Source organism: Hyposmocoma kahamanoa, unplaced genomic scaffold (genome assembly GCF_003589595.1).
Source record: "Hyposmocoma kahamanoa isolate Upper Pololo Valley unplaced genomic scaffold, ASM358959v1 92, whole genome shotgun sequence".
Lineage (NCBI taxonomy): Eukaryota > Metazoa > Arthropoda > Insecta > Lepidoptera > Cosmopterigidae > Hyposmocoma > Hyposmocoma kahamanoa.
In genome coordinates, this window is record NW_020654748.1 from 2,595,941 (window position 1) to 2,613,343 (window position 17,403).

The 17,403-nt window shown below is 37.4% G+C and overlaps 1 protein-coding gene across 1 annotated transcript in view; it reads right to left on the bottom strand.

The window, feature by feature from the left end:
* LOC113236470 (phosphatidate cytidylyltransferase, photoreceptor-specific) overlaps positions 1-17,403 on the bottom strand; it is a 44,980-nt gene that overhangs the window by 21,855 nt on the left and 5,722 nt on the right. Inside the window, exon 5 of the mRNA XM_026472550.1 lies at positions 7,997-8,189. Within this exon, the coding sequence (XP_026328335.1) occupies positions 7,997-8,189 (193 nt within the window). The remainder of the gene's footprint in view (positions 1-7,996; positions 8,190-17,403) is intronic.

Consider the following 17,403-nt stretch of genomic DNA (forward strand, 5'->3'; position numbering starts at 1 on the left):
ATTCGAACCGACGTCTTCTAGCATACCCGTGCCAGATGCTATACCAACTAAGCCACGGAACGTACCAGCAGACCTTACGAGTTTTTCAATGTTTGTTGTCGTGTCTTTGTATTTAGCGACTTTTAGCCGTAGCGCCATCTATGAGAAATCTTAAGTATTTCGTCACCCAGTTAGATACCTTTACAGCTACCAGCCCTATATATTTTATTCCTTGTGATTTTTTTGTGTTAAGTAATATAAAAAGTACGTGTTTTCAATTATTTTTTCTGGTGGCGGCCGGTAAGCCAAAAAGTTTGGGAACTTGTGGTTTAGGTCATAGTCTGCCACGCTGGCCAATGCGGGTTGCAGACTTCACACATTATCACTTACCGTCAGTTAGAGGTATTGCTACTAAACATAAACAAATGTACGTTTAAAAATTAAATTACGCAACCCACACACTTCGGCTTGAAAGGGTACAGAAACGTTTCGTAAATCACTTGACTTTCGCGACCGGTGAAGCCAAAAAAATAGGCTCTAATAAAATGAGATTAAAAAATTTCAAAATGATCACACTTGAAAAGGGCAGATATCTATTGGACCTAGCCTTTCATCACAAGTTATTTACTAACAGGATTGACTGCCCACAACTAACATCAATGTTCAAACTAAGCGTTCCCCATCGATACCCCCGTAAAAAGATAGTTGCTCTTCTGTCACCACCACATAGGAGAACTAAATTGGGTGTCAACTCACCGGTCAGCCGTCTGTCCAGACTACACAATGAGTATAGTATAACAGTAGATATTTTCTCGGACGCGATAACCGGTCTCCGCAAGGCAATCCTTAGCAAGAAACTTAGCAGTATTCTAAGCATTAATTGCAAAAACTTATATTACACTACTAAACCTTTACATTTAGGATGTATATTTTTTATTCTGATAGTCGTATTTTATCGTTATATTCAGTTTGTTATTTTTTTCTTTGCATAATACACTGTAATATTAAAATTATACTGCTCAATTTAATACAAGCTCTTTTTCATCTTTAAATAGTTGTGCATCTAGCTAAACACCCTTACCAATAAATAAATAAATCAAATCAATTCATAGACACACGCTATCACAGAGATTCGAACCGGCGACCCTTCAATTGAGAAGCACCCGTTCTCTCATTGGGCTATCACGGCTCCGTTTGTTTTACTGTCATCAAAACTAGCATTGTAAGTTACATTCACACAAACATACAACTAAATCGGCTTGACATTATCGATACAACCCGTACGTCAAGCTATTGTCAGGGCCAGGGAAGCCTTTCAACGTAACTAGGCCAGCTAGAAATAAGGGCAATGAAGTGAGGCAGAGTACATAACTTTATGTTACATGACTAAATGAGAAAAGGTTGAGAACGTATATGTTTATATGTGTGATGGTGTTTTCAGAGGCGTCGAACTTTAAATTAGCAACACTATTTTCTATGACTGCCGATTTGAAACATCTCAATTGTTTTAAGGTTAGTTTGGTTTTGGCAATTCATCATGAATAGACTCGCGTCACGATCAACGTTTGCAAATTGTTCACATTTTTAAAAACAGGGTTCAATTCCAGAAACACATCGGGCATTACGTGCGTTTTATGGTGGTCATAATCGTCCGTCAGAGCGATTAATTCTAGAAACTATAGAACGTTTTCCCAATACGGTTACTCTAAACCAGGGGTTGCCAAACTTATTTTGTCTACTGCCCACTTTGAGAATAAATTATTCTTTAGCGCCCCCATTTTTTCACCTACTTAAAAACCACTATAACTTCAAATTTAATTAATTATTGTGAGCTATATTAGCGGAGATGAAACATTCATTCTAAACGAGACTTTTACTATAACCCGCAAGAGTTAACTTGAGACCTGAGCGCAGTAGGTATTACACAACAGCGCTCAGGTCTCAAGTTAACTCTTACGGGCTACACCTGCCAATGAGAATGATTATTGAAACGCAACTTTATGGCATTCAGACAGAGTATCTTTTATTCAAAATAAAACAAACATAATCAAATTCTAATATAAAAAGTAATGTGAAGGATGAATCTGATGCCGTTTAATAAGTTTGCTGATATCAGGTTCCAATTTACTCAAGAACAGCCGCAAGTCACCACGTTTGGTAACATGCAAACGATTTCTCTTTTTAGTAAGCAGCGTTGTCACAGCACTAAAACCACGTTCATACAAATGTGACGATGAGAATGCTATCAAGAAATCGTTGAACGATTGACCACAATCCAGGGTACAATTGCGGGATCGGTTTTTGTAGCCAAAATTCTTGGTAGCCATTTTTGAACTTGATTTTTAGTTCCTCGTTCGTTGTCAATTCTATAAGTTCTTCTTCCAGCTGAGGTGATATTGCTGTGTTGACATTTCAAAACGGATCCAACACCCAGTCTGGTATTTCCAAGTTCAAAGTGTCCTGGTATCGATCGGTGAAGTCAATGTAGAGATTTTCCAAATGTTGGCAGTAGGCAAACAAGTTGTCGTTACTGCAGGATACTGATAAATTCGGAAAACTGTGAAACTCACGTCTGCCCATAATCTTTTTGTGTAGAAGCGTTTAGCTGCGAAAGCAGCAACGACATTTTTTATTTTAATTAAATTTAGTTCATCGCCTTGCAGTTGGAGATTCATGTCGTTGAACAATTTATACAGGTCTGTCATGTAAGCTATATCATTCTTTGATATAATGAGCTTGTTGCGCAATTTTGTATCTTTAGTTTTTGAGAACTTTATCACAGAGTCAAACAGGTTGTAAAGTGGAGTCAGACGATTGCCTCTTGATAGCCAACGAACTTCAGTATGAAACAACAAACGGCAGAAATCTTCGTCATAAGTAACACAAAGCTGATGAAATAATCTATCATTCAAAGAGCTCTTACGGATGTTATGGACAGCTTTGATAACATATTGCAGGGATTGAAATAGTCGTTCACTTAAATTTCTAGCAACCAAATGTTGTCTATGAATAACGCAATGTACAGCAAGGACATCTGGAATTTTATTTTTTAAGCGTGCTATGAAGCCTTTATGGCACCCTGTCATAGCCGGAGCGCCATCCGTAGCAACTGATATAATATTTTTCAAGGGAATCTCTTTCTCATCACAAAACTTTTCCAATGTATTTGAATATGGTTTCGCCTTTTGTATCGGTCACAAAATTTCTAGCAAACAATACTTCTTCACATATTTTCTCATCTTTAATAAACCTCACGTAAGACAGCAACAATGCTTTATTAGTTGGTAAAGTGGACTCATCGAGCTGAATTGAGATTTGACTAGTCCTCAGATGATTGCACAATGATTCTTCAATGTATTCAGCCATTTCATCAATTCGTCTTTGTACAGAATTATTACTCAAAGGAATTTTTCGGATAATATCTGCGGTTTATGAAGCACAGTAGTTACTACTTCCTTTATTGCTGGCAAACTTAACTCTTCTCCGACGTTGTGTGGTTTGCCGTTTTGAGCAATTAACAAAGAAATATTGTACGAAGCTCGAAGTCCGTCGTCATCTTGCTTAGCAGCCGCGGAAAAGAGTTTTGCTACACTTGGCTGAGTATTATGCATCTTCTCAAGGTCTTGAAAATATGCTACATTATTGTCTTTCTTACCTGGATGCATTTTATTCAAATGATCTTGCAGTCTTGAAGGCTTCATTGCTTCATTCGAAAATGTTTTTAGACATAGAAGGCACAAAGGCGACGATGGGTTTGTGGGATTTTCAATGAATCCGAATTTAATATATTCCGCACAGTATTGCCGTCTCTTCATTTTTACTTCCGACATTGTTTTGTTTTCAGAAATACATAAGTAGGTGTTGAACTTAAGTACTGCTTATCCGTTACGCGAGTAACCGAAAATAAAATAAATATTACGTTGTTTATATAGGATTGTATAAGCAGCACGCACCGACAGGAATAAGACAAACATGCATAAACTCGTTTATCTCATTTGACGCTCAATCGTACCCAACAAGTAAGAACAAGTATTCTATGCACCAGCCAATTGATACAGGAATGCACAAATCGGGTAATTTATCAAAAAGATGTCAAAACATAATTGCCCGCGGTACGAAACTTACCTATCTACGAAAATTACCTATCTAGGAATACTAATAACTATTAAAATTCGAAACTGAGTTGCCTTTTTGTTTTTTTGTTTGTGTCTACTTTAATTTCGAAACGGAGCGACCGATTGACATGATTTTTATTTTATTTATTCAATAAAATAGGACAGATATATGAACTACACGGAGAGAAATATCGAACCGAGTTAGTTTGAGCAATCTCTTAATTAATATTAGTTGATGTTCACAAGTTGTAGTCGAGAGTCGAGAGCTCAGTCGGTGTCTAAGAGTCTTCCTAGATGACATTACAAATCTCCCCCTAAGCGTCTACACAACGCATAGATACAAGCCAAAATCTTCCGCGGAATCCTCGCGCATGCTCGAGACTGTTCGCGCATTCGTGAGAATTCCGCAGCTACCGTCGGCGACGCCTGGCGAATCCGCGGGAAGTGGCGCGAAGGCAGGCGCAGTGTGACGTTTTTGACGCCTCAAGGCGGAGTCAATTGACACTTCCGTTCCATTCCGTTCCGCGGCAATGTTAATTGAGCTTAAGACGTTGTACAATGCGCACACAACCGATTACTGGTGTAGTGTTGTTGATGATGCAAATTCGTCGTCGTGCTCGACAATGAAACTTGTGCCCATCCACTTCATGGCAAATTTTGCATAAAGATCTTGGTTTACGTGCTTACAAGATTACACTTGTATTTGTACAGGAATTGAAGCCACACGATCATCGTTCACGCCGTACTTGATGCATGGGCCGAAGGAAACATTGCCATTGGTCCACAATTTCATTAGAAATTTTTGTTTAGTGATGAAGCTCACTTTTGGTTAAACAGAATTGTCGCATTTGGAGCGATGGTAATCCACTAACAATAGTTTTACAATAGCTAGTGTTATGAGAATGAGGTTTGTCCCTTTTTTTTTGTTACACGGCATTTCACCGAATCCACGAAAGAAGCCGCCTCCTCGCATTACGTCTGGCGCAATGTGGGCAACAATCGATGAGTATATTACGCTGATTGGCAAATCCTTTAGCCACTATGGCAAACATGTTCCATGCCACATGTCCACAGCTCAGCATGATCAGCGTAGCTAAGTTCTGGGCAGCTATAACGTAGTCTATGCCATCACCACGACAAGATGTTTAATATTCATTATTTAAAATTGTTGTTGCAATGATTGCTCAGACCGTAACAAGTCACATTATCATATTAAATAACATCTTGTTTATTTCAATCATGTCTTTTTTCAGTGTAACATCCATAAAACAAACAATTTCTAATTATCTCTTAATCTATTAATGTAAACTTGCACATTTGCATCTCTAACATTTCTGCATAAAGTTGTCGGGAACAAATTGTTACTTAGCAATAAGCGGCCTTATTTAGCTTATTCTTACGCAATAAATATTTCTTATTAATTCCTTCGTATTGAAAGACGAAACTTTTTGAAAATGGTAAAATAAAGGTTGTTTGTTCTAATAATAGAAATGCTGTATTAAGAGATTCTGAAATTAATTGGCAATTACCGTGTACAAACAGGCAAGTGGAAAGACTGTACTGATGAAATGCGGTCACCTCCGCCCCTAGACAATGTTAAAGTTAAGAAAGGATCGTTAACAACGCAGATTTCTTGCCGGTTGAAGAAGAGCTTAAGTGTCCTGTATGACGTTATTGATATACCTCCTTTACGCACGAAGCGCTTCTTCTTCTTCCTAAGGGGACGTACAGATCTAGTGAATGCGCTGCACTCTACACGTACAGTTAATTGGTACTACCTCAGCTCGAATTCAATTTTTTCCCGTACTAATACGGTTCATACATAGGGCGCACTATAAGTTTCCGGAACTGGCCACTTACATAAACAATATTTAAAAAGTAATTACAACATTTGAAAATGGAACTCTTTGGCTGTAGAACACAGTTTGTTTCATCTGACTGTCACTTGTTTTTGTGGCGTCATGTTAGAAATTGGTTGTCTACATCAGCATGGACTTAACTCGTGAAAATTTTCGTAGTATGATTTTCTACGACTTTCAGGGTCGTATTCCAGAACTCTACTCAATACTCAAGTCAGGACTTGAGTATTGCAGTGAGCACTGAAAATCATACTCAAGTCCTTGCCATTAGGGTCGTATTTCCAGTGCTTGAAATCATACTCAAGTCTGCTCAAATCCTGACTTGAGCATTGAGTAGAGTTCTAGAATACGACCCTCAGATTAACACAAGGACTTGAGTATGATATCAATAGCTTTGAACCATACTCAAATCCTGACTTGAGCATTGAGTAGAGTTCTAGAATACGAGCCTCAGTGACGAATTTCGTAACGATCGCCCGTCCACTGCTATGAACAACAAAAACATCGATGCTTTGCGCCGTGTGATCAAAACAGATAGGCATGTGACATACAATGAGATTCGAGCATCTTTAGGCATAGGCACAGGAAGGTTTTATTAACATATTATTGATCGATCGAAGGAATTTTTTTTAGTGTTCGATTTTTGTATTTATACTTACAACAAGCTAGTGGAGTAATTTCACATGACATAATTTAATATCATAATAGTTGAACATCACGATATTTAATAAATTAAAATTATGATTAAAAGTTATTTATAATGTATTGCTAAGTGGTAATTTTTATACAAATTTGTCTATCCAACGTAACTCGTTTTAAACATTAGTGGAAACTGTTTTGGCTAGTGTTTGTGTCATATGTGTTAAAAATGAAATGTATTACATGATGCTGTATGTTTCCCAAATAAATAAAATGAAAATAAGTTTAATTTGTAATTTCTTGCTTACACAAAGGCGCAGTTCGTTTTGTGAATATGAAAAACTTGCTTAGCCCGCCGCCATCTTTCCTTAGTCGATGTCAAAGTTCATTTTAGAAATCTCGGCCTATGTATTCGATTTCGATTTGCGACTTCAATACGGGTTTCTCTGGGAAAGCTGATGTAGAGGCACCCCACGAAATCACAGATGCATTTTTTAAGATCATTTATATACCTACTATTAAAACAGCTTTTAATGATAACGAATACCTCGAAACTATTATTACATCAGCTGTAATAAACGTTGAATGAACGATTCACAGTTTACTGATAAAACTGATAATTAAATCGGTCAATGAACTTGAACCGTGATTTCAAATATGTGTTAATTACATTTTGATTTACGACTTGTTTAATGAGTACGTGTCAATTTAGTCGAAACGAAATGGTCTGGTCTATGCCTGGCCGAGTAAAAAAAATATCCGTTATTGGTAAATAAAAATTCGTATTGCGACGTATAACACAAATAACGATCGGATTTTTTTTAACATAACACAAGCTGTTTTCACTTCCCGTATAATGATGTCATCAAAAATCAGTGCTGCGTGGACAGTATCTACAGGTGATTGGATCTTCTATCTATTGTTTTCAAATCCACTTTTGATCCAGTTCCCGTGTTCAACATCATCATTTGTATAGTTTTCCTGGCTATCTATCAGTGGTATATTTACTTTAATATCAAGTGGTGTATGATGTGGCGTTATAACAATAATAAAAGGAATTGGTTTAAGTAGACCAGTTGATGATTGGTCGACGACTTTATCATCTCAGCCTTGACCATGAAACGTTGGTTTCTTTGAAAAACAAATATATGAGATTTAGATAAAAAAAAGACTCATTTGAAATGTGTAACAATCGCGAAAACCTAAGAACTCGAATTGGTTTAATATTTAGTAAAATAAGTAAACAATTTTACTGCCCTGTCAATAATAACCTTGAACAAAAATAATCATAGTAACATACGAGAAGAAGATATGAAAAATAAATACTAGGATGTCACAAATACCCAGGACTAGGTAAACTCACGACAAGCCAACAAACAACACACAATATATTACTACACTTACCTTCAAAGATATTCTGTATGATGAGGTAGCTCTGCGTAACGACGATCAGCAAAGCGACGTGAGTCCATGCGAATAGACTGAACTGACGCATGTAGTAGCGTTTCACCAAGGAGAGAACGAACCATACGAATCCGCAGCAGTACAGACTGAAGGATATGAACCGATGGTACGTCACTAGGAAGCGGAGGTAGTCCTGTGAACAAAATGCAACGTTTAGAGTTCATTTACGTTGCTTCGCATGAAGGGGTTCTACAAGGGAGTGCCTAAGGACCAAAACCGTTTGTTTTATATGGAATTAATAGGAGCGGTATAGTTGAAGAAATATTATCTGCACCGATGAATGTTATCTCTTGGAACGGCTTATCCTTTCTATTACTATAGGGTAATAAAACTATTAACACTTGTTTTACTTAAAGCGTACATGGATTTAACTATATTGGTGTATCGTACGAGTCATGGGTGCATTGAATGCTTTTTCGGAATTCTAGTTTTGAATTATTTCTTTTCTCAACAGGTCTTTTTTTAACAGTAGGTACTGCTTAAAATACCGACCGCCAACTTTTTTCTTACTAATTCAATGCCAATGCGTTTGCACTGTACAGATGGCACATGCTTTACCGAGACGGATCACTCTTATGTCCTATTGTACTCTATACATGAGGCGACAAGACGGATGGGTGCAAATAATAATTCGCTAACTATAACACAATCTTATAATTTAACAAAAATAAGTTATTATACGAGGAAATCAGGTAAGGTTAAAAATAACAATAACAATTTGTAATATTAAGCCGACAACAAAACCGATAGTGGATTTCGTGTCTTTAAATGTTTACGTACTTGACTAATCCCCTAAGTATAGATAACGGGAAAGTGATATATGATATCGGCATCTGTAGAAAATAGGCTTAGAACATGCAATTTGGCCGTGCACGCACGGACCTGCTTACCAAAATTGTTACTTTGCTGAGTGAACGTTTTTCTAGGATAACCCATTATTTTATTTATTTAATACGGTACAAATACAGGTAAAATACTGTAAATAATACTTAGAACTATTGACATTCTTAACATAAAAAATCTGACATCTAATTACAATTCATATAATTTTATTTATTTATTTTAATTAATAATAATGTTAGACATGGACATTTAAAGAAAATATTGACGTCATGGTTTATTGCAATGACAGAGTACAGTGATGTTTTGAAGAACAATGCTATAATAAATAAAATTAAAAATTAAACAAACCCGAACAAAACATGTACTCCACCAAAAACTCAACTATACTATCGAAATAAAGTTTATTTTATTAATTTCATGACCTTGTGAGGATGCACAGTAATATTGCGACAAAAGAAGGGAAGTTTCTGTGAGCGACTGTACCATAATCCAAGAAAGTGTGATTCTTTTATTTGTGACACTCTTGAAGCCGATGTTCGAGGGTGCGTACACATCTGGCGAATGCGACACAAGTGCGCCTGTTTGCGAAAGGTTCGCGAGCTGCATACGAGCATTAGGTTATGCGATCTATTCGCGTGACTCTCGCGCGCCACTTATAATAAAATAATACTTCTAATTGCACGCATGCAGCACGCGTGCAGTTTGCAAGCATCGCGCGCGCAGCGCACATACAGCGCGTTAGCGTCTCATTTGCCAAATCTGTTATATGTGTTTGGACTTTGGACATACATTTTTTTTCTTTATTATATCACTAGTTCAAAAAATGTTTATTATTGTTATATTTACTCTATAATAAATACTAATGTATTAGTATGTACATTAACTCACAATATTTAATGAATACTCTTTTATTTTTTTATTTTATTTTTTATATAACTCAAGGATAACATAATTGGCATAACATAATTATTTTACGTAACTCAATTTATTGCAACCTAGCAGTAATAAGTTGTTGTTATCTGAAATAAATACGTAAATAAAAAGAAAAATAAATAAAGTACTTCCAAAGTTAAATAAAACGACATAGGTAAAATGAGGAACTTTTGACAGACTTAAAAAAAAAGGACGACATTGTCAATTCAACTATATTTTTTTGTGTACGTCACGCGATCAATCCGACATTGGTGAATCGATTTTTGGTTGGAAAGGGGGTACGTCCCTAGTGGTCCCATTCAAATTTGAAGACAATATTCCACCACTAAGGGTGGCAAATAAGGGGAAGAATCCAGTTCATTGGATTTCACCCACTTTCCGTTAAGAGATTTCAATAACACTTGGCAAATAGACGCAATCCCACAAACTTTTGCGGCCGGGTTTTCTCTTTAGTTATGATTATAAAACATATTATGTATAAACATTAACAAAATACGTTAACAAATTACGCTCTGAACTTGAGTGAAAGAAAATGTATGTATGTATGTATTAATATAATGTCTTATCACTAAATATTTTGTCACTTGTGATCGGGACTCTAAAGCGTCAACAAGTTTTTATTATTGGTTTAAAAATTAAATTGAGGTCTGATTGGTTTTAAAATGCCGAAGACTAATTTCACTGTAGTTTGGAAAATCGAGTGAAAATACAAATTTTACATGAACAAGGAAAGTCGCAAAAAGAAATTGCCAAGTTAGTGAAATGTTCACGTTGCGCCGTGCAATCTGCTATTAAACGGTTTGCTCAGACTGGCACTCACGCTAATAAACAAAGAACAGGCAGAAAAAGGGTAACAACAAAACGCGAGGATAGAAAATTAATACGCGAATCGATGAAAGATCGGAAGAAAACTTCATCAGAGCTTGCTGCTGCCTTGTCCGAAGAGACTGGAAAAGCAATTAGTGCTCGCACAGCAAGGAGAAGACTTGGGGAAGCTGGTCTAAAAGGATGCAAAGCCAGGAAGAAGCCTTGGCTCTCAGAAGCCAACAAAAGGAAACGTTTAGAGTGGACTCTACGGCACCAACATTTTACGGAGGAAGATTGGTCTAATGTTGTGTGGTCTGACGAATCTAATTTTGAGGTAAGTTTATTTTACTGGGTTCTTTACCAATAAGTATGATCACTTATTTATTTTACTTAAATGGAAAAAGTTATGGCCTTTCAAAAAAAAATAACTTTTTCGTTTCTTCTCTAGGTGTTTGGAACACCAGGTGTGACATTCGTCAGACGTCGTGTGGGTGAAGAATACCATCCAGATTGCGTCGTACCAACTGTCGAGCACGGAGGAGGCAGCATAATGATCTGGGGCTGTATGGCTGCTGATGGGGTTGGCGAAATGTTTGTCTGCGAAGGCCGTATGAACAGCGAAAAGTACGTAGAAGTACTTGAATCTGCGCTTATGCCTTCGCTAACAAGCATTTTTGGCGGCACTAACTTAGATGGAGTCATATTCCAACAAGACAATGCGCCTTGTCATAAGTCAGCGACTACGATGCGTTGGTTTAGGGACAACAACATTGAGTTGTTGGATTGGCCGGCCCAGTCCCCAGATCTGAATCCTATCGAGCATCTCTGGGGCATTTTAAAGCGTAGGATTAAAGAGCATATTGGCATTACTTCTAAAACGGCCCTAAAAAATGCTTTGATAAATGAATGGCAAGCTATTACGAGAGAGGATTGCTCTAAGCTTGTGCGCAGCATGCCAGACCGAATAAGCGCTGTGATTAAATCTAAGGGTGGACCTACTAGATTTTAAGTTATTTGTATTTGTTTTTATGTGTTTTAATTATAATAAATAAATCAAGAAACAGGAAGTTGTTTTTTTCCATTTTTTAAAGTAAGTTTTAGGGTGCCTAATACTTTTGGCCAAGGCTGTAGGTACATTAATGGCGAATCTGAGTTCTATTTACTAGGCACCAACATTTAATTCATAAATAGAGCGTATCTTGCCATGACAGTTAGAAGCACGCGGTCGTTGCGCGGCAGCAACGCGGCCTCCGCACGGCGGGCGCGATGAAATTCGGTTCAACTAAATACTCCCTAAAGGAGATAATTACATTCGGTTTAAAGGAAGTTAAATTACTTAATTTTTTTTTATAATAATCATGGTAAGCGACACGCCTGTCCCTAGAAGTTACAGTGCCACTCAGAGTTTTAATTCGCGAAAATCTGAGGGGCACTAGCAGACGCCCGTCACCCTGAGACATAAGTTGACAAGTCCTATATGCTTGTGGTTTCAACAGCACTCCTATCCTTCAAAACCGGAACGCTGTAACACTCACATTACTGCTTGGTCGCAGAAATAGGTACGGGTGGTGGTAGTATTTCCCTGGTCAAACTCACAAAGAGCTCTACTGCTACTAAAACTACTTCTTAAATCGGATTAATGTAGATATATGTATATACAGTCTGTTTTTTTTTAACTGGGACAATATGGGAAAATCCGAAACCATAGGAGAAACAGGGAGCCCATTTTAGAAACCATCGAGTCTTTTTTTGAGAAAACAATTTGAGCATATTGACTATGCTCTAGTATTCAGTCAAGACTGTTTTTTACAGGGATCATTGTATCGGAAGAAAACACGGACAGCAGAAGTTGGTCAAATTGAATTATTCATTTTGTATGAAAAAAAAAAAAACTTTTTATTCAATTTGCCCAAATTCAACTATCCCGACTTTTTCTTCCAATACAATAAAATGCTCAGCCAAGTATAACGTATGTAATCGCCCAAATTCAGCGCAATACCTTTAAAACGTTGGCTCACAGCGTGGTTTACCGCATTAAGCAACAATCAAGTTTTAATTTAATTAATTGGCGCGACCTAGAACTCGTACGGTTTTAATTTGCGGATGAATTTGAACAGTACGGAAAAAATAAACTTAATACTTAATTCGTTCGTCCAATAACATAAATATTTGCCCAATGGAAGTTTTGAAAAAGGTTAGGGAAGAAAGATATCTCTTGAATACAAAGAGAACAGAAGTAGTAAGGGTGCTGGTGAACTTATAGGCACATGGGACTTGTCAACTTATGTCGCAGTGTGACGGGCGCAGTGGTAGTGCCCCTCAGATCTTTGCAATTTAAAGCTCTGAGTGGCACTGCGACTATTATGGACAGGCGTCTGGCTTACCATCGGGCGCACGACTTGTTCGTCCCGTCACTTGATGTTCTAAAAAAAAAAGTAGGAAAATTTTTGAACATTTGTTACGTAAAATCGAAAAAAAGTGAGGGGAAGGCCATATTGACCTTCATCGAACTGGGCACCTTTATGCAATATTACAATAATATTCAATAAAATAATATGATCTTTCGCAGTAGCTTAGAATTAGGAATTACTAAGTATCAACATCCGTATTTTAGAAAATCCAGTCTTGTTATAACGTACGAAACGTAAATATAATCAAGATGTTTGTTTACTTATCAAATCGCACTAATTGCAGCCAGCTGAAGCCAATTAAACATAAATACGCGATAAAATTATTATGCCACTGTACATTTAATTCTCGAAAACGTAATTCATTTACAATGGATACTCCGTATTAATTACTGGAACCACTTTGAAAGGACGCCATTACGTTAATTACGTTCAACCCGCAGCGAAGTTATTGGTGAGTATTAGATCAAACACCATCGACCTGAGATCGCCCGGAAAGTACTTATTCTAGCTTGTCTTCGTCGCTGTCCAGTGTGGACAATCGAAGTTCCTATCTACCGACCCGAGAGATAAGGTATTCCGGAGAGACACAGCGGGCGTCCGGGCCAAGCCCTCCGCCAGTGACACGCCTTCGCGGGCGCCTCTGGTGGACCCGGACTTGGCTATGAGCGGCTATTATATATGGGCAGCAGAAATAGTAAGGTGGCACTTCTCTGTACGAAACCCTTACACAAGATCTAGTGCTACGAAATGCTTGAGATATGGAAGTGTTAAACGACACAAGTTACGCATTATACGGTTTTTTGAAGAACCTGGGGAATATAGAGTTTGATACAGGTTTAAGTTCACGATTCAGGTCATGTCGATGGTCTGCCAAATCATGAATCGGAACCAGTTTCAGCATTATACTAAGAACATATGGTGAAGTTTGTTTCGGACTTCGCTCATATAAACTCACGGGCAATAAAATGTTGTATCTTTTTTTACAACTTCATTTAGTTTTCGCCTAAAAGTTTTTATTCCTTTGTAATTTCGGGATCTGTTACTCAAGTTATTTCAAATTCAGTAGCCGACGCAATTCCGTTAGCCGCCTCATTATATTGCCAGTCACTGGATATTTATACAATAGGCTGAAATTTCAAATTGTTCAAACTATTAATGACTGAATGATCAACGTCATTATTTTAGTCGATCAAATAAAGTTAAGTGTTTCGTAGTAATGAATATTGAAGAGGGAGGTGCTTTGTTTTGTTTGAAACTCGAAACTCTTTTGAATAAATTGGTACAGTTTTGATTTATTGGCTGAGGAGTACATACCAGGACATCATGTGGGGTCATTTATATGGCGAACGGCTATGGAGTGGAATTCTTTGCCTGCAGACATATTCCCTGAACACTATAACTTGGGCATTTTCAAGGCGAGAGTGAATAGGTATTATTTGGGTGTGCATGCTCCATCGTCGATATCATAAATTTCAAATACCGTATATAGAAGTGCATTGGCGGTTTTGATTGTTCGATTGAACTGTACTGAATTGTACGATGTAGGTTTAATTTAAGGGTGTCGCCTGTTTGCAAAAGGCTCGCGAGCTGCACATGTGCATTACGTAGCGCTTGCTATCTGTTCGCACGCCTCTCGCGCGCCTCATATAGTAACATGTATTTAACTGCACGCATGCAACACACGTGCAGCGCGCGCGCAGCGCATATGCAGTGCGTTCGCGGCGTATTCGCCAGATCTGTACGCACCCTAAGGTAATATATTACTTATAAGAAATTAATCTACATAATTCAGACAACCTCGGTGACCCTACAGTATATACTGTGGGCGCTAAATGTGGAGGTTCCAGGATCGATTCCCGGTAGAACCAAAATAAGAAATTAACTTTTCCAAATTGGTTCTGATTTGGGTGTTCTGAGACGTGCCACAGAATGAATTTCGTTGCTCTAGTACTCATAGTACAGGGAATTCCCTAGTTTGAGACTAAGCAATTGGTGTGGTAGTCTGACATATTAATATAAAAAAAATCTGTATAATTGACCCTTTCGATCGGTACCATAAAAATACAGGTTTTTTTTTTCATAATTTGGTCGGTTCGTTTTCCAGGTAAGGCAAGCAGCTTTTTAAATGTCTTTCAATGCAGTATTACTCAATTTTATAAATCAAATTTTGTCTCCTTCATGGAGCAAAACTATGTACATTATTTAAAGCACTTTCCCTTAGCGTCTCATAGCCGTCAGACGCTCTGCATATTCTTATTGGCTGGGCGTCTTGATTAATGACATCGGCTGATTCCAGATAAGACGACAGTTAATAATTATTGGGGTTTCTCTAATGAGCCGAATTCCTAATGAAGTCATACGTTAGAGAACAAAAGTGACCGACATAGTTCGTAAAATCCATCCGACCAGACATATCGTCGTTGTTTTGTAGAAAAGACGAAAGCGCCATTTCGAAATTTTTATCAGGGGAGCATATTTTAGGTTTTAAAACATTTACGTTCTGTTTTAAAATTAATTTTAGGTTTTAATTAAGTTTCAAAATGGATAGCAGTGTAGCTTTTCATCAGGCGCACGACTTGGTCGTCCCGTCACTTGATACTATAAAAGAAAACCGACGATATCTGCGGGAGGTTTGATGGCCAATGGAGTAGACATGTTTAGCGACCATGTCAAGGCATACGTTATGTAGAATGCCTTGCTGCAAGATAGACGATGGATCAGAGAAAGGTGGTTGCGTGTAAACTGATAATGATGATAAATAATTATAGGAGCGCATATTTTTTTTGTAATAAAGATAATATCTCTAACTATAGGGGGCTGTTCCATTCGGTTGTGTGGGAAAAACAGCAAAACATCTAATTACAAAACAAACGGAATCACATTTCATCTTTAATTAAATATTAAATTATGTAATTTTTCATTTTTGGTCCATTACAGCAAAGCTCAAGGTAAACTGGTAGATATGAAGTGAAACAATTGACGACACCCGTCAATTGTTTCGAATTCGCTGGCCAATCGGAGGGCAGTTGTCAGCGAAATGATGGCAGAATAGTTTCAGACAAATTAAATGACATTTCGTCTTTATTTCTGGTTATACACTCGATGGTTTGAATTGTCGAGCTATATATATATATATATATATATATATCAAAATCCATTGTATGTTAAATGGGTTCGTATAATGAAAATAAACGAGAGCAATGTCAAAGGCCATTGGAATTCAATTTCCAGTTCTGTACAATTAAATGAAATTGCTGTACAAAAATTGCAGTATCGACTTCTTGCCGGTATTAATTATAAAGTCTATTACTCCTACTGCTTGTCAAGCGATGGAAAAATACTTAAATTAAAAGTAATTGTTATATATAAGAATGCAATTTTTTTATTGAATATCATGATGTAGTAGTACCAGGGAAGTACTGCCATCTTACCTAATTCTGCAGCTGTAATGTGAGCATTAGTTTTTGAAGGGAACGGGTGAAATTACAAACACATGAGACTTGTCAACTTATGTCTCAAGGTGATGGGTGCAGTGGCAGTGCCCCTCAGATCTTTGCGATTTAAATCTCTGAGTGGCACTGCAACTGTTAAGGACAGGCGTGTTATTCATCCCCAAGCGCACGACTTATTCGTCCTGTCACTTGATATTACAAAAAACAAAATTTTTCCAACCACGCGAACAGATTGTATTTCGTTAGATTGTCGCTTCCAGCGCAAGTGCAAAAGTGATGCCGATCTAAAGAACGAATCGTTCTCCGGTTCTTGAACCCAATCAGCTGTGACGGACCGGAGGATACTTTCTTTTAAATATTCCAAATTTATCTTTTAGGTCATGGGAAGGACAAGAATCTAAAAAAAAAATCCGTCTTTTTTTGCTTTACATTCCCTAAGATTTCTGTTTGATATTAAAGATGGCTTAAAATATGTTCTTTGTTGTTTTGGTGCCGATGTAATGAACGTTTAAACGAACAAAATCGTGCATGAGCAAAACATAGAGAAACAGATAGTAAAAGCAAGACGATAGGATTCTTTATTAATCATTAAAAAGTGATATCTCACATGAAACGACGATTAAATTTACGACAAGCAACGCAGTTAAAAGATGGAAGATCGTATTTGTGTACTTTTTTTACGATACTAAAGTAACGAGACAAACAAGTCGCGAGACACGATCATGGCTGTAAGGAGAAGAAAAAAGGCCCGGGGGTTTTATTTAGGGTATTATAGTCAAATTATCATAGCATACTATATACGTGCAAGTGTGATGAAAAACATTTTATGTTTTACGGGCAGTACAGAAATTACGAACCTCGACTCCGAAAGCCCTGTTTTCGACTTCAAGCGTCTAATAGA